At 46.2% G+C, this 23,525-nt stretch overlaps 1 protein-coding gene across 3 annotated transcripts in view; it reads right to left on the bottom strand.

The window, feature by feature from the left end:
* Positions 1-1,219: 1,219 nt before the first annotated feature.
* Positions 1,220-23,525, bottom strand: part of AMOTL1 (angiomotin like 1) — a 107,626-nt gene continuing 85,320 nt past the window's right edge. For all 3 annotated transcript variants that reach the window (XM_004585169.2, XM_058663743.1, XM_058663742.1), the window contains exons 7-13: positions 22,792-22,937; positions 18,792-18,941; positions 13,239-13,429; positions 7,453-7,578; positions 6,578-6,804; positions 3,259-3,534; positions 1,220-2,450 (exon numbers count right to left, since the gene is read on the bottom strand). In XM_004585169.2, coding sequence (XP_004585226.2) covers positions 2,344-2,450; positions 3,259-3,534; positions 6,578-6,804; positions 7,453-7,578; positions 13,239-13,429; positions 18,792-18,941; positions 22,792-22,937 — 1,223 coding nt within the window. In that variant the 3' untranslated portion in view covers positions 1,220-2,343. The remainder of the gene's footprint in view (positions 2,451-3,258; positions 3,535-6,577; positions 6,805-7,452; positions 7,579-13,238; positions 13,430-18,791; positions 18,942-22,791; positions 22,938-23,525) is intronic.

Raw genomic sequence — 23,525 nt, 5'->3', positions numbered from 1 at the left:
AACAAACAAAAGAAGTGTGGGAAGCTTGGAAGAGTGAGTGACTCTCATACCCACAGGAGCCAAAATGCAGTGTCTAGAGCCTGAGGACCAGGCTTCTGGAGAACCATAAACAGGGCTTGGTCTCTTGCACTAACCTGTTGCCAGGGAGACAGCCCAAGGCATGGGGTGGCCCAGATACATGCTGCAGTCTGGAAACAATGATTTTCTTTCCTTTCTAATCCATCCCCAACACTGACAGTGGATGGACACCACACCCTTAAGAGTTAGCTGCCATCAACTGAACCTCATTCCCATTTAGGTGATAGGCAACAACGACACAGCAGGGATGATGGGCCTGGGGACTCACTCCCACATCCACACTCAACTCCACCTCTCACTGTCAGGGTCTCCCCATGCTTTTCGCACCCCACAGAACATGGGGAGAACTTAGTGCTCAGTTGTTGGGAGCTGCCTCAGTTTACCAGTCTGTATAATACTTACTCTGCTGCTTAATGTGAGACTAGAAGAGGCAGCACAGAACGCACCGCAAGAGTCAGGACCTGTTTAATCTGTCATTGTGGGTGGCTCAGGGACCTATCTCGCCAAAGCACGGGTCTGTTTTTTCCCATCTTTAGCTATCGCCTGTGTCTCCCTTCTACCACCAGAACTCAGGAAGGCTGTGACTTCACCCCAAGTTACTCTCCTAAGACAAGTCCTAGAAGAAGCTTCCCAAGCATGATTCCCAGGAAAGCGTCACCTTCAGTGTTTCATTGAGGTGGTGCTTGAACAAATCTCAGACAGATTTTTTTTTTTTTAATTTTGGGACCTGAGAAAAGACAGACCCAGTTGACCTGCAGAGAAAATATCAGAATCCTGCCACAGCATCTGGCAACCTGATTAGCATTTCCTCTTTTCTAATCCAGCACCTCCAGCATTTGTATAAAAAGCCAACGGAGGAGTCCTGTGAAACATCATGAGGAGGACTGAGGTCTCTGTGCCAAGTTTAGAACTCAGTTAGGACAGAGGCCCAACACCCAGTTTACTTCTGGGATCTCTCCGTGGCATTTCTGTCTCACTTTGGATAAGCCGTTCCTAAAACTGAAACCTCCAAAAATTTACTCACATGGGCCAGTTAGGTTACAAATCAAGTGGCTGGCAGAGAGAAACCCACACGTGAAAGTCTGCAGGTTCATCTACAGCTATCTGAGGAATGCCCAAGGGCAGCATGAAACATGGTGTATGAGACATGGATAAAGTGTCACAGGGGTGCATGATTCTGGATGCACCAAAACAAAACTGTTGGCAAACCCTCAGCCATTTCCTGGGGTGCTGTCCTGAAACTTCTACTCTTACAGAACAAAATTATGGCGATTTTGTGTTCCTCACTACAAAGCTGGCTTGAGCATTCACAAGGCCAGGGCCATAATGTCAATGCAAGATGTTCCCGAGGGAGCCATGGACCCTTCTGCCTCATCAGGGCCTACCTAGCACATAGTCAGGATGCAATTAATGCAAAGCAGAGAAACAGCCAGGAAGCCAGCATCTGGCTTTGTCACTCCTGGTTACAGGCCACGGATGAACACAGCAGGGCTGATTACACTTCAAAAACTGCCCCTTATAAATCCCAGACCTAAGAAATTCTGCCAAGTCTGATTACAAAGAAAATAAAATGCTGGAAACAAAAACAAATGTAAAATGACAGAGTTGAGACAGAGATGAACTCAGAGGAGTCAGGGAAGTAGAGGCCTAAGATCCCAACACGTCCATCCTGTTTAGAAAATACTGTCGAATCCAAAAAAGCAGAGAATCCTCACAACCTCCTGGAAATCCAAGCCAGACAGCTAACGAGGTGGATCCCACCTTTCAAGTTCCCCTCATCCCTGGCTGCTGCTTCTCACAACACTCATTCCTACAGCACACCCCATGGGCAGTACGAGCAGCACTGTAGTTCACCGAGATGGCTCCAGGGATTTCTAAGAGGTTCTTAAACCAAACACGCCAGAGGCAAGGAGAACGGGGTTATTCCTAGGAAGATCCATGTTCAGGTTTGTCTGTTTATAACCAGAGATACATTTTCTGTGCAAAGAAAAATTCCACTTCCTATTTCTACTTAACTTTGTTTCCAAACCTACATGCGTTTTCTATCTTGCTCTACATGTAATAAAAATCTGTGGCATTCTCTTCCATCTTCAGTCATGGAGGTCTCTTATTTTTGTTCCTATCCTTTATCAAAAGCATTCCCATCTCTTCTAAGTTCGCACCATTCATGATTTCCCATCCACAACCTTCTTGAGCTTTCTTCTCCTCTCTGCCATGCTCCTTGCCCATCAGGGTTCCGTCAGGAAGCTACTGCGGATGGCAGAGTTAGATGAGCACTTCCATCATCTCTGCGTCAGGTAGCTCGGGCCTGTGCAGCAAACTGCTGACGCGGCCCCTGTGGTCTGGTGACTTCCCGTGGCCAGGAGAGGTGTCTGCCAAAGAGAGGAGAGACATTAAGCTCTGTGCAAGGACCCATGGCAAGTGCCCCGCCCCAGCTAGGCTTCTCCCTAATCCCAGTGACTATTGGGGGAAGGTCAAACAATGCAGCTCATGACTGACTGACTGGCCCAGTCAGTCACATACAAGGTGAAAGGAAGTGAGTTCAGTGGGTGGGAATGACGGCAGGACTCTGCAAGAGCTTCTCACAGCACTGTCCCTAGATTCTTACATACTCACTATAAACAAGGAATTACCTACATGTTCCTTGTTTCACATGGGAAAGTACATCCTAAGAGTTTTGCCTCCAAGTTAAAAAAAAAAAGACAATTCTATTTATTTGTCTGTCTTAGGGGATATAATAATAATAATAAAAACCAAACAAACAAAAACTTCCCCACCCTCCACCCTGGAGGTAAGCGTTTCTGGTTAAGTCGATACCTTGAAGGCAACATCCCTTATCATATGGATGTACCTGGTGCCTAACATTAGCTCCCAAACATTTTAATTCCTAGCACACCACAGGGGTCTCTATGACCCCTTCTGAGGAAGCAGTAGTTACAAGGCACACACTATGAACTGTGTGTTTATTTGAAGTGAAAGCAAATTATTGCAGCTCAGATCTGCTCCTGTATTTTATTCGTGTAACATAAAATGCACACAGTCTGGTGCAAAAGGACAGGATGATCACAGTCATAAAGTGAGAGCTGGTACCTGCTGCCTCTCCAGCTCACCAAGGCTCGTTCTCTCAGGTCATGCAGTGCATGGTTCCTGGGAGGCACAAAGGAGGGAGGCATCACATACCCAGTTTCTCCGCCACCCCTTTGGCCGCGGGGTGTTTCAGGACAGGGCTGTTGGAAGGGGTGTTGCTCAGCCTGCTGCGGCTGGGGAGGGAGGCCATGTTGGGCCAGAGGAGTTCAGTGCTCTTGTCCGTCTGGGTGCTGCTGTCCTTGCTGCCCGTCTTGGCATGCGCACTGCTGGCTGAAGTGGTGGAGGCTGTTGGGGCCAGTGCTGAGGATGGGGGAGTCGGCAGCAGGGGGGCCGAGGCGTGTTCATGATGCTCTTTCCCCAGCAGCAACCCTGAGGATGGAAGAACAGCATTCTCAATGACATTCTTTTTTTCTGAAGAAACAAACAGACAAAAACTTGTCTGAGAGATCATGTGCTTCCTGGCTGAGGACTGCTTCACTCATTCATTGATTCATTCATCAAGCATTTAATACGCATTGATTATGTGCCTAATCAAATGACAAAGGGACTTTAAAAAGTGACCTCATCCCTTTCCTGGGCAGTGGAGGAGTTGTCAAACAATCTAGTTAGAACAGAACATTATCAAGTGCAGGACAAATTTGTTCCCAGGGTGGTCCCAGGAGCATCGAGAGGCACCCAACAACCAGAGCCTAAGTGTGGTGAGACGACTGTGAGGCTTCCTGCAGGCCCTGTTCCTTTACTCAGCATGGCTTAGGATGCCTGACCTGAAGCAATGGTTGTGGTTTAAGAAAAACTAAAGGGTCTTCTGGCCCTTGGCACGTCTCTGCGGGTCTGCAGCTCTTCTGAACAATCTACAACCCCACCTCTACTTGAGACAACAGTTGATCCTCTCCACCAGGCCCTGTCCAAAACTAGACATGCTCCCTGGGCAGGTATGTTGCTTTGGATGTGGTTTGTCCTCACGGGTTCACATGTTGGAGGTGTAGTCTCAGGGTGGTGGTGCTGGGAAATGGTGAACTCCTTAAAAGGTGGGAGTCTAGTTGGGGTCATCAGTTCACTGAAGGAATTGTCTTTGAGAAGGGTTCAGGCAACTCTTGTGGAAACTTGGGGATGCAGGTAACAAGAACAAACTGTTGCAAGAGTTGGCTCAGTCCTTGACTTGCTCTCCGCCCTCCTGTTTGGTGCTGCATCTTCCCTTCCTGCATGTGCTATGATGCAGCCTGCCACCAAGGCCCACCCTGGAGCTGAGTCAGGGCTGGTACACCGCCCTTAAAGTGCCAAAACTCTGTGTAAACCTCTTTCTTTATAAAGTAACCTGTCTTGGGCATTTCATTATAGTGCCTGTGGGACCACTGAATTGTACACATTATTTCCTGAGAGATTTCCCTATACTAGAAAACCATGCCCTCCCACCTCCCCAAAAAACAGGAAGCCTGCTGGTTGCCCATGAGCAGCTGCTTTGCTCTTCTTCCTAGAGTAATGAGGCCGGGGTGGAGGACAGGGCATGCTGCCTTTGAGAAGGACATGCAAAATGTGCAGGTGTTCATTTTCCTTAATCCCTTCCTGCTCAGACAGACAGGAGGGTAACTTTCTTATTCTTAAGTACAGCAAATGTTCAGGAAAGTGGCAGCCCTCCAGAATGCTACAGGAAAAGCAGAAAGCAGAATCAAGTATGTTTCCACTTATCTTGCTAACAAACCAGCAATGCATAGAGTATCCTCAATAGGGCTGTTTCCAGGTACCCGCTTGTGAGTTTGGGCAATTTGTAGCTCTATTCTTCAAACCATGAGGCTGTTTACATGAAGATTCCACCAAGTGGATGGGGCAGGAGGTTCTAGCCTTCTTACAAGCTCCCAGTGCTTCAGATATTGTCTCACTTTATATTATACAACATCCCCATGAGATGGGTCTTTTCTTCCGCCTTACAGCTAAGAAGCAGAGGCAGGATTCAAACTCAGCTGTGCCTGCTTTGGAGTGCATCCTACGTTTCTTTCCACCTCATTTCCTGCCTATGGAAACTCCAGTGTCTGACAGGGCGTTTGTACGTGTGTGTCTCCTCGGAGTTCCTGAACAATTAAAGTGATATACCATCTCCTCTATTTCCTACCAGAGGGCACAGACCAAGAGATGGTGAGAACAAGTGGGGAATTGCACAGTGGGCCATCCATTGCACCTGTGGCCGGCCTGCACATCTCTCTGTTTTGGTGACACATGGGTACCAACAGTAGTTATAAGGAGGAATACCAGGTTAGAGAACACAGGTTACTATCACACCAAGGTGCTCAGTCTCCTAGGCCTGGTGTAGACCAAATTCAGGAGGATACAGATTTCAACCCAGGGAGATGTCTCTCTGGCTGCACGTCAAACAGTTCCCCCAGGGAGGTTTGCATTGGCATTGAGCACATTTCTGCCTTCTTCCCCAGGCCTGAGTGCTACCTCCTGTTCTCTATCTGAGCTGGGGGCCAAGTGTCCTCGCAAAGGTCTTGGCTGATCCCAGCTGCTGTCCACACACATCTTCTTTGAAGTGCATTTCCTTTGAGGGCAGGGGCTGCTGAAGCCACCAACGGAGGGACTTCAAACAGAGATTCTGGCTGTAAGTCTTTGATCCCCCCCAAGTGTGCTGGCTTCATATGGAAGCTCTTATCCCCTCTGGCACAAAGCAGCCAGCCTCCTCTGGGGAAAATTGGCTCTGGGCTCCACAGAGAAACAAAAACACACACTGACCCAGGGACACGCATCAAAGAAAGGCAGGACCCCTGGAGATGCCAGTGTGCTGGGGAAGGCAGCAGGAATGTGTGTGGGGGAATGCTGCCTATTTCTTCTCCAGGCCCCTAGCCCAACAAGGGAGCCTCATCCTCACTCCAGGAGCTCGTGCCTAGCTGAGACCACACTCGTGCAACAACACAGCGGAAAAGATCATCAAAAACCTGCACACTTGAGGGCACTTCTTCCAATGAACTTTTCCCTGCACCTTCTCCCTCTTGCCTCCCATGGCTCCATGGGGTGAAGCAGGGTAGATACTGGCTTCCTTTTCTAGAAATTGGACCAGAAGTGCCATGGTCAAATAATAGGACTGGGCAGAAGCAAGTTCTGGACCTGTTTATTTCCCCCCCCACTAGGCGTTCTGCATTGTAAAGGGACAGCTCCACATTCAATAATAATAATAGATGATTATCATGTTATGTGACACTGTAGGGCTAACAGCCACTCTGGTGGCGTAGCCTTCGGGAATTCAGTGTCCATACAGCTCATTTCATTTCCACAATCAAGCTACAATCAACTTTCCTCCCCATTCTATAGATTTCTGAACAGAGACTGGGAGATGCTCATGGCATCTGGGAAAAGCAGAGGCAGGGAGGCTGCCTGTCAATGCCTTGATTCTAAGATCCCAGCACGAAGGCGGTGGACTCACCTATGCTCCCCTTCCAGGTCTTCTCTTCCTTCTTCTCCTCTGCCAGCTGGCTGCTGGTCAGTGAGGTCTGCCGGGAATGTGTCCCGGTGGCAGCTGCGATGGATGGGACTGAGCGAGCAGGCCGCAGGCTTGAGGAGTCTGCCTTCCCAGCATCTTTCCGGGATCGCTGCTGCAGGACTTTAATCATGGCGTCCTTCTCTATGATTTTGGCATGCAGGTTTTTAATACTACAAGACACAGAAAACAGTGTTGAATAAAGAGCCAGCAGGTAAGAAAGTAACATCTGGTTAGAACTAGAATTTCCAGGCACTTCTCTCTGGCCCAGGTATGGGGAGTCAAATACTGTACAGATCATCAAGCATTCCCAACCTCTAAATTGCAGAATATAGATCATCAATAAGAGACCAAAAGGCCGCATCTCCTGAGCACCGGTAGAGACTCTGGGCCTTCTGAGCAGCACAGTGAGAAGGGCCGTGCCACCTACTGGGTCAAGACGGACTCACAGAGCACTCTGCGAGGCTTAGTACTGGGGACAGGTAGTGAAGAGCAATAGGGAAGCAGAGACCTCTGAAGCCTCAAAGAGGGTGAGCTTCCAACTAAAGTCAACTTTCCTATTTTCTAAGAGAAAAAGCAAGAAACACGGACAGATTATCTGGAAGATGAATTTTCCCCCAGGTGGCCAAAAACAAGACCCAAAGCTGCACGAATTTTTTTGAGACCTTAAGCTCATAGCTGCCCAGCCAGGCCAGAGGTGCAGCTGCCTCCAGAAGAGTTGGAGTGAGAGAGCCCCCAAGGGCTGGCAGGCCACACTCAGGGTCCGTAGGTGAGTGGTCAGGGCAGTGGCTGCGGCGCCAGCACATGTGGTTATTCCTTACGTGTATTCCATGTCTTGGCACCTCCTGTTGGCCTGTGCCACCTCTTCTTCCTCCTGCCAGATGTGAGCCTCCAGGGAGCTCTCTCCGTAGCTGCCATTCCGAGAGTGGTTGATGATCGTGGTGTCTCTGGGAACAACGGGGTGAGCACTGGGTCACAGACAGCCTGCTTGTTCATTTCAAGGTGAACACACTCAGAATGGCAAGAATGGGATCCTCGTCAAAGCACCTGTCTGCTACTCACATCCTCCTGGCATCTACAGACCTTAGCTCTCTACTTCCTCAGCTCAATTTCCAATCTGGTCAGGTGCTCCCACATAGAACTTAGCAAACAGTCGTGAGCAGCCTGTCAAAGGCTACCATGTTGAAAAAAATTGTTAGGGGCTGGTACTGTGGCGTAGCAGGTAAAGCTGCTTCCTACAGCACTGGCATCCCATATCAGCACAAGCAATTCCCTTCCTAAATCTGAAAGAATTAAGCAGTATATTGGGAAAACAAAATAAAATCCCCAAATCAAAATTTCCTGCCCTTCTACTAACAAACAACATTGTGTATTAAGCTATATGACAAGTTGCTTATATGCAGATTAGGCACCTACAGCTTTAATCTACTGACACATGGATACTGTTGCTGCCATTGTATTTGTTGGCGTTTCTGGGACTATACTTCTGTATACCTGTCTTGTCACATTTTTCCAATGTTAAAATTCTATTTTCAGCTTTCAAAATTTATTTATTAATCTTGTTTATTTGAAAACCAGAGATGCAGAGAGTTCCCATGTGTTGGTTTGCTCCCCATGTGTAGCAGCTGGAGCTGGGCAGGCTGAAGCCCAGATCCAGGAACTCACTTCAGGTCTTCTGTGTAGGTGGCAGGAAGTCAACTACTTAGGCTGTTACATGTGCATTAGGCCTCGCCACATGTGCATTAGCAGGGGAGTGAAACAGGGAGGAGAGATAGGACTCACATACAGGGACTCAGGAAAAGGATGTGGGCATCCCCAGGAAGGTTTTACCTTTGTGCCAAATGCCTTCCCGGCTAGTTCAGTATTTTACAGTAAAATGGGACTCAGTGAGTACTTGAAACAAAGGCTAGCTCTATTGGACAGAGAAACTCCAAGCTGAATTCTTTCTCCAGATGAATTCTGTCTCAATTCTTGTTTTATTCACTCGGGCTGTGGTTCAGGTTGGTTTAATGTAACAGACATGCTGGGCATCAGGAAAGAAGATAGACATTGTGTCCTTGGAAAGTCCATTTCAGGTGGGTGGAGTGAGTATGGGAACAGACACAGGTAGATGAAAATTCCCTTCAGATGGAAGCAGGTGTCTGACTGAAAAACAAGTGATCAGAGCGGCTGGTATGATAACTGGCTAATCCTCTGCCTATAAGGCAGCGGTTCCTGTCCATGGTGCTCCCCTTTAAATCCAACTCCTTGCTTATAGCTTGGGAAAGCAATGGAGAATGGCCCTCATCCCCGAGCCTCTGCACCCAAGTGGGAGACCTGGAAGATGTTTCATGTTCCTGGCTTCAGACCAGCCTTGCTCCAACCATGTGACCATTTGAGGAATGAACCAGAGGATGAAGATCTCTCTCTCTTCCCTCTGTGTGTGTGTGTGTGTGTGTGTGTGTTAAAACAAAAAGGCTGTCTTTCCAATATAAATAAATACATATAAAAAAAATGACCAAAGATAACTATTCTGGCCACTGGTTTTGTCAATTTACTCACTTCTAATGAACAGCAATTAGTACTAAGATAATTGTGCCATTTGAGTCGTAGATCTTAAGATGAAGATCTTAATGCCTCTGGTTATATGAATAGTAAATTAATGATTTAGCTAAATATTTAATATCTTTAATGTCACATTTCGTGGTCACAATCATATTGAAAACCTCAGAGTTCTTTGCTAGGACACCCAAGACAGCACAGGATTTATTTCTTCTGCTCAATGACCCCTAACAATGATGGACCATGAGTTTCTCACTGGGTCTGGGTAGAGCCTGGTGCTCATGGCTGCCCCTTTCATTCCTACATCACAGGCAGTATGGATGACTATCCTCAGTGTACACATGGAGACCCTGGGAAGGGTGACTTCTCCCAGAAAACATAGGTAGTGACGAGTGGAAATGAATTCAACCTTAGGTACTTATGCTCCCTGCATCCAGGTCCGTAACAGGCATTCTATATTCCAGGAAGTTCCATTTGTCTTTGTGAAGAAGGCTTCAGCAAAGATGCATAAAGACACAATAAACAAGACAGCATCTGTGAGAATGTGGCTCAAAAAAGAAAGCTGTGTCTGAAAATGTATCAGGAAGCCAACATTTGCTGAAAGCAAACAACATTCTTTAAATACATTTATGAAAATATGAATTCATTCTACAGTGCACAAAAATCATCAATACAGCATTAAATAGCCAGAAACAGTTTCAATATTTCAACCAATTTACTTTTGAAAAATTTACATAGAGCTAGAGACAAATTTAAAAATTTATGTTTGTACTGTTTATACTGTCAAGCAGGCAGAGTTAGATGAAAACAACTTAGATACTAAATTCTGGGGGGGAAAATGCATCACTGTGAAATCTGTAGGAAGCTTCAAAACCTTCCCTTCACATATAAAATAAGCCCCACTTCTAAAACATATGATCAGTAGTACCGAGATGCATAGAGCTAGCAAAGCCAGTTTAGTGTGCAAAAATTACCTTTGTTGTTTAAAACTCACTGCTTATAAATGTAATGTATGCATCATTGGCTAAAAAGTCAAGGAACTGGTGACCAGAGAAAGTCATTTTTATCTCTAGCTGTTTAGCAGAGATCAGAGCTTCAACATTTCTCAAATGCTTCATTTTCCATTTCTCCCCTTACTGGCAATAGAAAAGCACAGGTGTTCTTTGAAAAGAACTTTAAGATTTCCACCCATCTGTCCATTCATTCATCCATCATCCAGAATTCCAAATAGAGAACTGGAGGGAAGACACAAGGCTAGTGTTGGGTCTCAATAGGGCTCAAACAGGACTTGGCTCCCCAAAACCACGCAAGCATTTAGGGGAGACCACACAGAGGGTAGAGGGAGAGTTTACTCCTTATTGCTAGATCTTGTCTCACCACGTGATCCTTCTCTTAATCTTCTGCCCTCCTTAAATGCCAGGTTATTGGGACTGTCTGTCTTGGATTGTTCAGACCTCCAAAACTGAAAACCAAAATAAGCCCTTTTTTTCATAAGATGATCCTCCCAGATATTTTAGTTAATATATGAACTTCAAACTGAAACAGATAAATCCCACAGTGCTCCTGTTGTCTGAGTACCATTCATACTCCATTGCAAGAAAGATGAAGTAGGATGTGCCTAGAATCTGCTACTGGGAGATTGTTGCGGTTCTGCCTGGCTCTATTCTCTGCCACCCTCAGTTTTAAACCCGCCATAGGGTCTACACTGCAGAGCTGTTCATTGCCTCACCACAGGGTCTATACTGTGGACCTGTTCACTCCCTCACTTGTGTATCCTAATTCCACTCTCGTGTTCAGTGTTCAGAATGGCAAACAGACTTGTGCTCTGCTAAAAGCAAGGCCACAAAAAGGTCCCCACTCCATCCCTCCAAGGTAACACATCAGCACTGCTACTGGGGCCTTTGTGTCTCAGGCTCCCTGTCCTTAACCAGGGCAGAGCCATGATTTCCATTTCACTTAATGATATCTGTCACATTTAGACTAGCTTTCCTCTCATCACACGTTCACAGTCAGTGACATGGCAAGAAGCCTTGCCTTTAGGTATTCTGCCTGCCTGTGTAGGGTCCACACAGAGGAAGGGAACACGCAGGTCAATTGTTAACAGTCATGCATTAGCTCCAAAGCTGACTAAGTCCTCTAGAAGGCCAAATCCTCTAGAACACTACTATCGTTTACCCAGAACACAGAAGTGACTTAGTTATTAGCTTAGAAAATAAAGAGTTGACTTTGGAAAGGTGTATTTCAGAGGGTTCCACTGTTCCCATCCACATGGTGTAATGCCTCAACTGGTGATTATACCTTCTGTCCCCTTCTCACCCCACAGCTACAGAGCTGTCTGTAGCTGACTCAAGTATGTGTTTCATTCCTCAGGCACACTCAGATGATATTAGTTGTATATTCCACTACTATCATAGACATCTATGGACAACACTCGAGCACTGGAAAATGATTCCAAAACGGTCATATTCCACGTGTGTCTGCAGGTCTTTCTGGGTGCAAGTGTACTGGGGCACCTGCTGGGGACAGCTGTGTCCCTATGACTCTATCTTCTTCAGGTTTTGGAGCCATCTGGGCAGACTCCTGGATACTCTTCTCTACTTGAGTAACGAGCCTGAGTGCCCGTAGATAGCTTTAAAACTGTCTCCCCTCTATTCCAACTTTTCTTCTCACACTCTAAGGAAGAACTAGCTCATCTCAAGGCAAGGTGAAACTGACTCGGTGAGCAGTTGCATCCTAGGCTTTTACCCCTCTTGCTTGGCTCACATCCTGCAAGCCCTAATGGCACCACAACAGTTCTTTTCTCCTGAGAAGCTCCTTTGAAATTTGAGGCACTCCTCCAAGTACAACTGACCCATAAATGTTGGGAAATTCTGAACAACTTCAAATGACCAAAATCACTAATGGGCAGAAAGTAAAGTGAGGGAGAGGCAAGGGTGGGGGCTTCACTGGTTCAGTGCACAGGCAGCCAGGCACGTGCAGCAGCGAGGTCTGTGGGAGATCCTTCACCCAAGGGTAAGGGGATACTGCCTCACTCGCCCAGGCAGAACAGGATTTCAGCAAAATTCCTGAGCTCACACCCCTTGAGCTCATTATTCCAGGGAGAATAAGGCTGTGCATCTACAGAAAGTAGAGCATCAGTGGTAAATACAGACAGCATCAGAAAACATTCTCCAATTAGGTGAAGTTGGATTTTGAGTGAAACAAGCCTCCATTTGACCTGTGGCCCCAGCACATCCTCCTAGACAAGTTTGGATAAACTACTGAAAAATCTCATTTTCTTCGCTTGTAACACTGCTATGAGGCTCATAAATTCTCATCTGACCCAGGATTAAAAAATTCCTACTGCACTGTCACAGCGTCCTTCTTCATGATCCCACAGTATTGCCACTGTGTGGGCGTGCTTTACACTGCTAAATGAATCTCCTCTCGTTGCATTCTAGACTGTTGTAAATGCATTGATGTTTTCGACACCTAGGGGTGAATATCCTTGAACATACATCTTCAGGCACTCATGTAATAATGTCCTCAAGATAAATTTTGAGCCCTAGAAGTTTGGAACCAAATTATCCTCCAGAAATGTTTTACTACCTTCATCCCCAACCTGCAGCATGGCCTTTTAAATGACTGTCAACTGGGCCTGGCACAATGATCTACCGGCTCAATTTTTACCTTGAAAGCACTGGGATCCCATATAGGTGCCAGTTTGAATCTCAGCTGCTCCACTTCCCTTTGGCTCCCTGTTTGTGGCCTGGAAGGCAGTTGAGAACGGCCCAAGGCCTTGGGACCCTGTACCTGTGCAGGAGACCTGAAGGAGGCTTCGGGCTCCTGGCTTCGGATCGGCTCAGCTCAGGCCATTACGGCCACTCAGGGAGCGAACCAGCAGATGGAAGATCTTTTTCTCTGTCTCTCCTTCTCTCTGTATATCTGCCTTTCCAATATAAATAAATAAACCTTAAAGAAAAGATTGTGAGCTGACCTCACTCCCCGGGGGGGTGGGGGGGGCCCTGTTAGCTGGGTTTGATATTTCCTTTGTGCCTTTCTGCCCTGCAGAGTCCCACCTCCTCACCTCTCGGCTGCAGCAGTGGCTGCAGCATTCATGGCGAAGTGTCGAATGGTGCTCTCCTCCAGGTACTTTTGCTCCCACTTCGTCATGTCAGCCTCCAGGGCCAGGATCCGCTCCTCCTTCTCCCGCACAAGTTCCATGAGGGCTGGAGCATTATACTCTGGCATGTTGGCTGGCTGGCCACTTCCATGTTTCTGGAGAAGCAGAAATGAGATCTTGCTGCTCAAAATGCACAATGCACTAGACTGCATGAACCCAGTCTGTGAAGCTGCACGTGAGGAGCACATTCTTCCTCAGATCTTACAGCAGTTTACACACATCAGCATTGTGGCCTTGCTGCCGGACTGCTGTGCTGCAATCCTGATTCAGTAGATCCTACCACCAGACCACCTCACTTCTCCTTTCCTGTCTCATTCAAATCCCATGAAACTCTTTAAAACACACAATATATTACCTCAGTTTCACAGACAAGAAACCAAAGTTTCTGGCAGGTTAAATGAATGCTTTGATGTCTCTTAGCTCATCAACAGCAAGGTCAAAATTCAACCCCAGCTTTCTCTGACTCCAAGGCTCAAGATCTTTACACGACAAGCAACTTGTCCAATGCCTGGTAGCTAATTTACACCAAAAGCAGGAAGGGGAATTCAGATTTGGCCTCTCAGTCTAGAACACCTATTCCAGAATTCAAGGAAATGATCCCAGTTGTCTGTGTCCCTCTGATTCTGAGAGGTGGAGAGGAAACAGGGGAGGTGGCAGCAACACACCCTAACAGGCATGCCCCCTAGAGCTGTGATGCTCCTAGCTGGGAGGGGAGGCAACAAAGGCATCAACATTTCTCCCATCCAAAGGGCTGAGAGTGAGAACTTAAACAATCATAGAAGCACAAGCACATGGATGCAAGGCAAGCTCATTTTTTAGTCTTTCGTTAAAAGCAGCTGCCATCTGGATTGTAAACAAGCTGATGATGTTCACAGACTTTGCTTTTAATTATTTCCTATTTCCTCTAAACAGCACGATGTAGAGAATGCTGGGTTTTAACAAGGTATGGTCTTGAGACCAGCAGTGGAGACAAGTCATCGTAGGAACTCAGGGTCAGGGGCCCAGTCCCAGCATCATCTGGAGTCCCTTCACACACCAGCAGAGAGTGATTCTATCCTGGCTGCTCTACAGCCTGAGACCCACAATCCCCTCCTGTCTCCCAGTGACTGCAAATATTAAAAGCAAAGCTGTTGCTGGGTGAGAGGTATCCAAAAGCTTTGCACAGAAGCCCCTAATGTCCTCGATTGGGCGAGTACCTAAGAGCAACAGCTGGGCATCCTGCTCTCCACCAACGGACTCTAGACCTGCCAGACAGAAGAGAACACACGGGCCTCTGGGCTTTTTGTAAACCGTATGTTCCTATTCAATGTTTTAAAACCACAAATAGAAACGATTCTCAGAAGTGGCTGCTTGCCAACAACCAACATTTAAGGAAGAACAGAGTAGAAGGCACATACCTGTCCTCACTCGGCCTGTAGGGAGCCATCGACCCCATCTGGCCAGTCACCACAGACTCAGGCAGGGGGACAAATGAACCAGTCCATCGAGATGAGCTATTCCCTTATTTTTAGAAACTTTCCAAGAAAAAAATCTCCCTCGCTTTCCTTAGCTGCCATCTATGCCTGTCAGTTTCTATCTAATCCCTTCTTGCCATCTATGCCTGTCAGTTTCTATCTAATCCCTTCTGTCACATTTCAGCTGTTTTGCTTTTGCAAAATCCTCTTGACCTCACATGGCTTCATGACACCTCTTCACAGGTCCCCTAATTGAGGCCATTAAAAGGTATTTAAATAAATGCTTGCCTTTCAGTGTTCAGGTGCACAGAGAAAGCATGGGCTAATGGACAAATGTGCTAGCTAGAGAAGACACTGAATGTCAGGGCAGTTTCTGCCTCTCACCCAGTGGCGCATAAATATTTACTGAGCACGTACCATGTGCTGGGGATGTATCAGCAAACACCACAGATAAAAGCTTTGCTCTTGATGTATTCATAAGGGAGGAATGTCCTAATAGTCCATGGTCACTTCATCTCTCTAGGCCTCATTTTCCTTTTCTAGAACATTCCTTTCTTCTTTCTCTCTTGCACCTCACAGGATTAGTGTGGAAGCACAACAGTAGTTAAGACTAGCAATGGAAGTTTTTTAGCGGATCGCTAAGTTCCCGACACTGTGGTAGCATTTTGTGCAGTTTAAAAAAAAATATTTATTTGAAAAGCAGAGTCCCAAAGAGCGTAGGGGTGATTACAAAAGAGAGAACTTCAAACTGTGGATTCACTCTTCCTCCAAACGGCTGCAATGGCCAGGACGGGGCCAGACCAAAGCCAGGAGCCTGGGACCCTGTCTGCACCTTGCAAATGATATGCTGGGGCTCAAGCACTTGGACCATGTTTTGCCACCTTCCCAGATGCATTGGCAGGAAGCCAGATGGGAAGCGGAGCTGCCAGAATTTCCTCATGTTATATACCAGGATACAGAGGCTCAGATAGAGCACTCACCCAAGGCTACTTCTCTGGAAGGAGGAGGCAGGAGTCAATCCTGGCAGCTCTAACTCAGGAGCCTGTGCTCCGAATCCCTCCAGGATTCTGTGCCACTCCACTCATCCCTGGCAGAACTGCTTCCTGGAAGCACCCAAGGCATTGTGCAGCAATGGGAGCTCTATTTGTGGGGTTAGACCTGGAAGCTCTGCTGTGTTCTAAAGGCAGAGTTAGTCTAAAGGCAGAGTCCTCGTATCAGGAGTAGAGGGTGTTAATGCTATCCTCCCCAAAGGAATGCCCTCAGAAAGTAGCACAGCAGTGTTATGTTGAACATGGGGTAACGAGGGGCTTCGTTACAGTGTGGGCTCAACATCCTTTCTAGAGGGGCCAGATATATGCTTCACTGACACGGGGTGAGGGGACTGGGAGTGTAGGGGGCAAGGCGGCGCGCACTGCTGCCGTATCTGTGCAGGTGCATGCAGGAGCTGCACAAGGGTGAGCGAGGAGACCAGAGAGGTCCATAGAAAGTGTTACCTAGAAAAGCCAAGCTTTCCAGAGGACTGTGTTCTATGGTGGACTCAGGTCATGCCTGGTGAGGGCCAGCACACCTGTGCTTTCTGTACCAGTCCACCGGCTCCAGATCTGAGTATAACTAGATTTCACCTAGAGAAAAACTCAAGATTTTGGGGGTGGATTTTTTTTCTAAAACCACATGTTTCCCTTTTGTTAGAATAATATATGTTCACTGTAAAACTAGAAAATTTTATTAAAGGAAAAGCCTGAAAATAATTTACCTTTTAATGTGTAGATAAGCGCAACAGGACTCTCTCTGAGTGCATTTGCTATGCCAGGAGGTGGATGTATATCTCATCTTTTGAACACTGTGGCACTATTTCGAAACACATGCCAAGCATCAATGTTCTAATTGGTCCTGAAGATTGCACCCCGCCTCATGTCAGCTACACACAGTTGCAGATCTGCCATCAGCTCTCAAAGACACATCCAGAATACAAGGAGGGTAATTTCCCTGGGGAGCTTCAATTTAGCAATTTCTGCTCTTCACACACACACATGCCTGAAGGTATCAGTTGCTTTCAGGCATGGCAAGAGTGCTGTTCTGGCTGGTCTGAGGAAATTATGTGACTGAGCAAGCACAGGTCTCAGGGTATGTGTGGCAAACTGTCCTCTGCAGCCATGAATATATCTTTTGGATTTTAACTTCACAGTTCTTCTTGATACATCGTAATGACAAAGGAGTTGAGTCTGGTCACGCAGCTTTAAAAATGGGATGTGCTGGGGCTGGCACAGTGGCTCCCCGGCTACTCCTTCACCTGCAAGCGTCAGCATTCCATGTTAGTGTAGCGGCTGCCCCACTTACCATCCAGCTCCCTGCTTCTAGCCTTGGAAAGCAGCAGAGAATGGCCCAAGGCCTTGGGACCCTGTGTCTGCATGGGAGACCTGGAGGAAGCTCCTGGCTTTGGATCAGCTCAGCTCCGGCTGCTGTGGCTTTTTACATGGGGAGTGAACCAGAGGATGGAAGATCTTTCTCTTTGTCTCTCCTCTCTGTAAATCTGACTTTCCAATTAAACTTACAATTAAAAAGAAACCTGAGATGTCCCTCTTTTGTCAGCCCAGACTACCAGTCTAAAGGTCTAGTACAGGCCAGTGCTGTGCCTGGTCCCATAGAAGTCCTGCCTTCAGGTTAGGGAGATGAAGATCTAGTGACTGAGCAACACAGGACAACTGGAGGGTACGATTCATGCCAGCACATGTGACACAAGTTACATGTGTTTGATGTCCAGCTACAATGTCCAAGATGGTAGGAAGCTGGAGTGGATGCCTAAATTTTTTGGGCAATCCCAGTCACATCTCTATCTCCAGCCAAGTGCCCACACCCAGCACAAACTGCATGGGTCTGCACTGTGAGAGAGCTGAGCTGGCCTGAGTGCACACTTTCAAGTGTCTCAAACACAACCGCTAGGCCCTGTCCTGTAGATAACTCCACGGAGCTCTGCGTTGAGTAGCCCTGGTATCCTAGCTTAGAGCACACTTTTCAGCAGAGGCGTACAGGACTTTGTCCACCAGGCTGGCTGATGATGGGCCAAGCCAGGCTCGTCTGCAGCCAGGAGGCTCTGACCGGCCTGGAATGGGGCTGAGATGCTTCATTCTGTGCTTGCTCACTGCTAAATTACTTCATCCACTCCGTAAAGAAGGAGAGGCAGAAGTGTAGCAGCTTGCTCATGGCCAAGGTCACTTCCTAGGGCTGCGGCTGGTTCTTCTGCTTACCTCTGGAAACTCACTGATCATCACCTCCAGTCACTATTGTCAACCCTCACCAGCGTTTTCTTTCCACTGCTTTGAGTTCCCCCTGTCACCACACCTTAGAGGACACTAAGCCTTGGGGCTTGGCCCCTGACTCCATCATCCACGCTCCAGGTTGTCCAGTGGCATGACTGAGCGTTCTTTCTCTAATCCTTTGCATCATACTCTTCTTTGTTTTAAAAGCCTCCTTGGTGCTGGTTCTCTACTGACTACAGCAAGAAGCCTCACCTCACCACTTGACCAAATGTCCTCTGTGGCATGACCTCCTCACCAGCCACCCCAACAGGCATTCTCCACTAACTAGTGGCTCACGACTGCCTTGGACTTGACATACTGGTCCATGGCCCCTTCACTTGCCCATGCCCTTCCTTGAACTCCCTCTGATGAGTATGCCTTGGAACACCCAAAAACTCATCTTTCAAAGCCCAGCTCAGATGTGTTCTTCTCTGAAGCCATTTAAAGCACGCATTTCTCCCCTAAGGCTGCATTCTCCTCTCCCCAGCCCAAGTCAGTAGCTACTTTCTCTCTGAGAGGACAACTGTCAGTCCACAGTGAGAGGAAGGCTGGCAGACTCCTCCTCTGGTGGCAATGTGGGCTCCCTGAGGACAGGGAGTTTTGGCTTCCCTTTGAATCATTAGGGCAGAGCACAGGACTTAGCCGTCAGGAGTTTCTTACTCGCTGAATGATCATGTCCAAATCACCTGTTGGCCCAGCTGCCTTACCTGCTGGGTTCTCAGTGCATCCAGCTCTCGCTCCAGCCAGGTCCGCAGCCTCCGCTCCATCTGCTCTCGCTTCTCACACGCAGACTGCAGCTGGGTCAGGGCCTGCTGCAACTTCTCAACTTTCTCAACATAGGCTTGCTTTTCTCGTAACTGAGTGGAGAAGCGTGAAAAAGAAGAGAGTTTAGATCAATGATTCTCAGTGTTGGGGTGCAGGTGGCAGGCAGATTACCTGAAGATCGTATTCAAACCACAGGTGCATGTACCTCCCAACTCCTACCCTTCAGGTTTGCTGAGACAGAAAGGATTTATACAAAGCTGTCAGTTACACTTCAAATGACTAGGCTACTTGGAAATGAAGACCTCACCCCAGTATCCACTGTTGGTAATTTGTATAGCTTGGTTACTGCTTAGTAATACTAGTATTTACAAGTATTAAATGAGGCTAATGAAATTTTTAATATTGTGAATAAATCCTTAATATCTTGGATCAAATGAAAACTTTAGAATCAAAAACTTCTATACCAAATAAGAGCAGGCATTGCAGTAAAGCAAGTTAAGATGCTGCTTGTGACACTCAGCATCCCATATCAAAGTGAGTGCCAGTTTCAGTCCAGGTTCATCCCACATTCCCTAATTCAGCTTTCTGCTGATGCTGGCAATGGACAATAGTTCAAGTTCCTGGATCCTGGTGTGGCTTGGCCTAGCCCAGCCTTTTGCAATGATTTGGGAAGTGAACCAGAAGATGAAAGTGTTCTCTTTCTCACTGTTTTTCCCTATCCGTCACTCTGTATTTCAAACAAGCAAACAAATTTTAAAACATTATATAAACTGAACACAAACATGTCTGCCTATTTACTTATCTATCCATTCATTCATGAAAAAATATTGGAAGAAAATATCCAAAGTGTTAACAGTGAGTGTCTATATACAGCAATTTCTTCTTTGTTCTTTTCATTTTTTAAAAATTTCCACGACAAACATGAATTACTTTTATAAGGGACAAATTATACATGTGTATACACATGCATGTATATCCACTTGTGTATGTGTGAATAAACATAATAATTCCTTTTTATTAATACTAATAGAATAACTTTCTCATAAAGATTACCAAGTCTTCTGGAGACAAGTGACAGCCCTGAAGAGTCAGAGAGGACCTAATGAACATTCTTGCAACATGATAACTGAGTACAAGTACACTAAAGTTAAAATTAAACTTAGGTAAATATCACAATAGGCACGGACTTAAGACTATGGCCAAAAATTTCAAACTCTTACCCTCAGAGTTTGTTTTCCTCCAGTTAGGAGTTTAGTCCATGGTCATAAATCCTGGGCACATTTCTAACTTTCTGGAAACTGTTTTGTACCAAAAACCAGGGAAGAGTATTAACTTGATCTAGTCCTGGGCAAGAATACACCAGGTGGTATTTCCTGTCATTCTGCACCCGGGTATGCAGATGCCTTGCTGGTGATTCAGCCCTGACTTTACCCCTGATTAAACTGGCAAGTCAGAACAGGCTAGTGATTGAAGAGCTTGATGACTTCGCTGGCAGCACGGCCGTGAGCTGTCTTTGTCCCCTCTCCTTATTCAAAGTCACTGGAATAAAACAGAGGAATTTCTGACTTTTTAAGGAAGGGACATCAATTTTGCATATTTCTAAAAAGGTTTGTTTTTATTGGAAAATCAGATTTACAGAGAGAAGGAAAGACAGAAACATCTCCCATCCTCTGGTTCACTCCCCAAATGGCCACAACAACCGGAGCTGAGCCCATCTAAAACCAGGAGCCAGGAACTTCTGGGTCTCCCACATGAGTGCAGGCTCCCAAGCACTTGGGCCATCCTCCTCTGCTTTCCCAGGCCATAAGCAGGGAGCTGAATAGGATAAAGCAGCCAGGACATGAACTGGTCCCCATATGGGATCCTGGCACTTGGAGGTAGAGAATTAACCACTAGAGCCATTGTGCCAGGCCCTGCATATTTTTCTATACCTGTTCTTTCTTGACTTAAATTATCATCAGATCCTTTTCTTTGCTTTTGATTGCTCCATTCAATAGACCTGACATACTAAGTGCAGGTTTCCATGTTTCTCAGAGGGTTCATCATATTAAATATTTTTGGTGTCTCATTCATATACCACCTAGCATGTTCTCTGTATACTGTTTTCTGCCTGTCTAGCCACTGGAATATAAGCACCATGACATCTGTCCTTGTGGTTCCCGTTGATGGTCAGAGTCAACAGTGAGCTCCCAATGACTGGAACAGCATCCAGCAGACACTCATATAGTATCTGCTAAGTGAATGAATAAATGTTATCCCTAAGAAATTCCAAGATTCTTTAAGGCACAGATGTGTCCCCCTCACTTTGAGCTAACTGTATGCCTAGCAAGGAATATTATGAGGATGGTGCTTCTATCAGCCAACATTTCAGCACTGTGCTATAGGCAGTGTCTCATTTAGTCCTCCCAACAGCAGGAAGATATAAAATTATTTATTTTCTCCATTGAAAAGAGGAGAAAACTGAGGACTGCACAGGTGAAGTGACTTGCTCAGAGTTACATAGCTGATACTGATACAAGAACCTGGCCCTTCACAGCACTCTGAATCACCATGGAAAGTCAGGGTAAGTTGATCTGAAGGAGGACCCTCCAGAAGGGCCTGTAGTAAGAACAAGAGATGAGTCTACCAGCTAGAGACATGAAAAATTTTAGGGAGGTTACGGGCAACCAAAGATTTCACACTGTATTGGTGATGCTTAAGAACCTGTCTTTAAGGGGATCATAAATAACTTTTACTTTAATAGAAATATTAAAAATCTTTTAAAAATTATAATTTTCAAATTTATTATCATTTTCTTTAGGACCGCAGACAGAGGTGGAGTTTTCAGAAGTGACTTCTGGGATAATATCAATGAGAAGTGGTGTGCCCTCCACAGGGTTGACTTCCTGTCCACTGATTTCTACAGAAAACATCTTCCTATTTAGCGATTTCCTTTCTGGCAACCAAGAAGATACTTAGGGCTCCTGCCCAGGGTTCTCCTGCAAGTATTAAAACTGTCATTTCTATATAAGACTTGGGGAGTTTAAATGGTTGATTATTGGCAAGACCCTGCTTTACTCACTGATTATTCTGTTTAGCTGCACTACTCTTGCAGGGAAGTCTGGTGGAAACATCTGAGTGACCAAGCAGCAGGAGACATCGCCTGAAAGGACAGGTTCTTTTTTTTCAACATCTACAATCAAAGCTGGATGAATACAAATGCTATTTTCTTTGTCCAAAGCACCGAGAAAGGTATTTATGTAGATTGTTTCAGGAACAGCTCAGCTAGAGGTTGAGCTTCTATTTTCCATGCAGGAGGACAAGTTCTCATAGCACAGGAAGTTCAAGGTGTGGGATGTGGACTTCCTGTCTGCTGGGCCATGTCTCTCCTCTTCTGCATCCGTATCTCAGTCCTGGAGCTCAGAATTGGATGTTCTAATTCCTCCATCAGAATTATGGCAAGTGCCAAAGGTTGAAAGTTCTGTGAGCTGAAGAGGATTCCACTAGCAGCTACTAAACCCATATTGCTGCAACAGGATCAACATTTCCTGGCCTGGAGGGATACTGCGTGTTTGATCCAGTCAACTTCTGGAAATGTGAGACAGATCTGCTGACCCAAGGACAACTGAACTATTAAAAAAAATTGTTCATTTTCTTTTCTGTGAGGCACCAGTGTTTTCTAGTCCCTCCATTTTTTCCCTAGCCCTGGACATTTGCCAACCAACAGCTGGAGGCTGGACTTCTGGCTGAGCGGGAGTTCTCTCTCAAGGGTATTCATGGCTGCTTCTCATATTTTTCTGGCTTTGCGATGCAGCAATCTGTTCTCATTATTTTTGTTTGGGATATTTCCCGCATCCCTCCCCTGCTCAGCTCCTTAGGTTTGGCTCTGGTTAAGGTAGCTGGGTAGGAAAACGAAGTGGAAGTCCTCGGGATTTCTGCTTCCCTCCCCAAGCCCAGTCTCACCTCCTCTTCCAGCTTGATGACCCTGGCCTGGGCGTTGCTCAAAGCCTGGTCCAGGATCTCAATGTGTCTCCGGTGATCCTCACTCGCAGTCCGTACTGCTGCTAACTCCATTTCTAATTTCTCTTTTTCCTTCAAGAATTCTTTGTCTAGAAGGGAGACAAGAACAAAACTACCTCTATCAGCAAGTGCCTGGTCTCTGGGCTCGTTGCCAGTCTACATCTGGCAAGGATTAAAAATAAAAAAGCATTCAAATAGTAGAGGATTGAGTTACTGTTTTTATTCCTCAACAGTGGTGTCTGTGTAAGGTAAAAATTTTCTCAAAAACCATCACTAGATGCATTCCAGGACACAGTTGCAGAGAGAGAACAGCACACAGAAAACCAGTGACCCCATATTCTTCATAACTCACTTCTTTACAACACTGACTTTAATGCTCCAAATGAGTTTTGTACCTATTACTTAATTTTATGCTCACTCCTCCCCTATTTCCATTTTCCAAGCCTCTACTGATGGGGGGTAATATCAATAATAATGCTAATATTTTCACTTATAAAATAAACCAAGATGCAGAGTCAAACATCTTGTCTTAGGCCACATAGCAAAGGTGAAATTTAAGGTTAAAAGCCCATCTCTGGCTGGATGCTCTTCCCAAATAACCTGGCCCCTTATTTTTTCCTGCTTTTTTTTTGATGAAGAGGAACAACAGTGTGGTAGGTTTAAAGCATGATTTTCTC

This window comes from Ochotona princeps, chromosome 4, assembly GCF_030435755.1.
Source record: "Ochotona princeps isolate mOchPri1 chromosome 4, mOchPri1.hap1, whole genome shotgun sequence".
NCBI lineage: Eukaryota > Metazoa > Chordata > Mammalia > Lagomorpha > Ochotonidae > Ochotona > Ochotona princeps.
The sequence above is the reverse complement of the archived record's forward strand: the minus strand, read 5'-3'. Positions and strand labels throughout refer to the sequence as shown.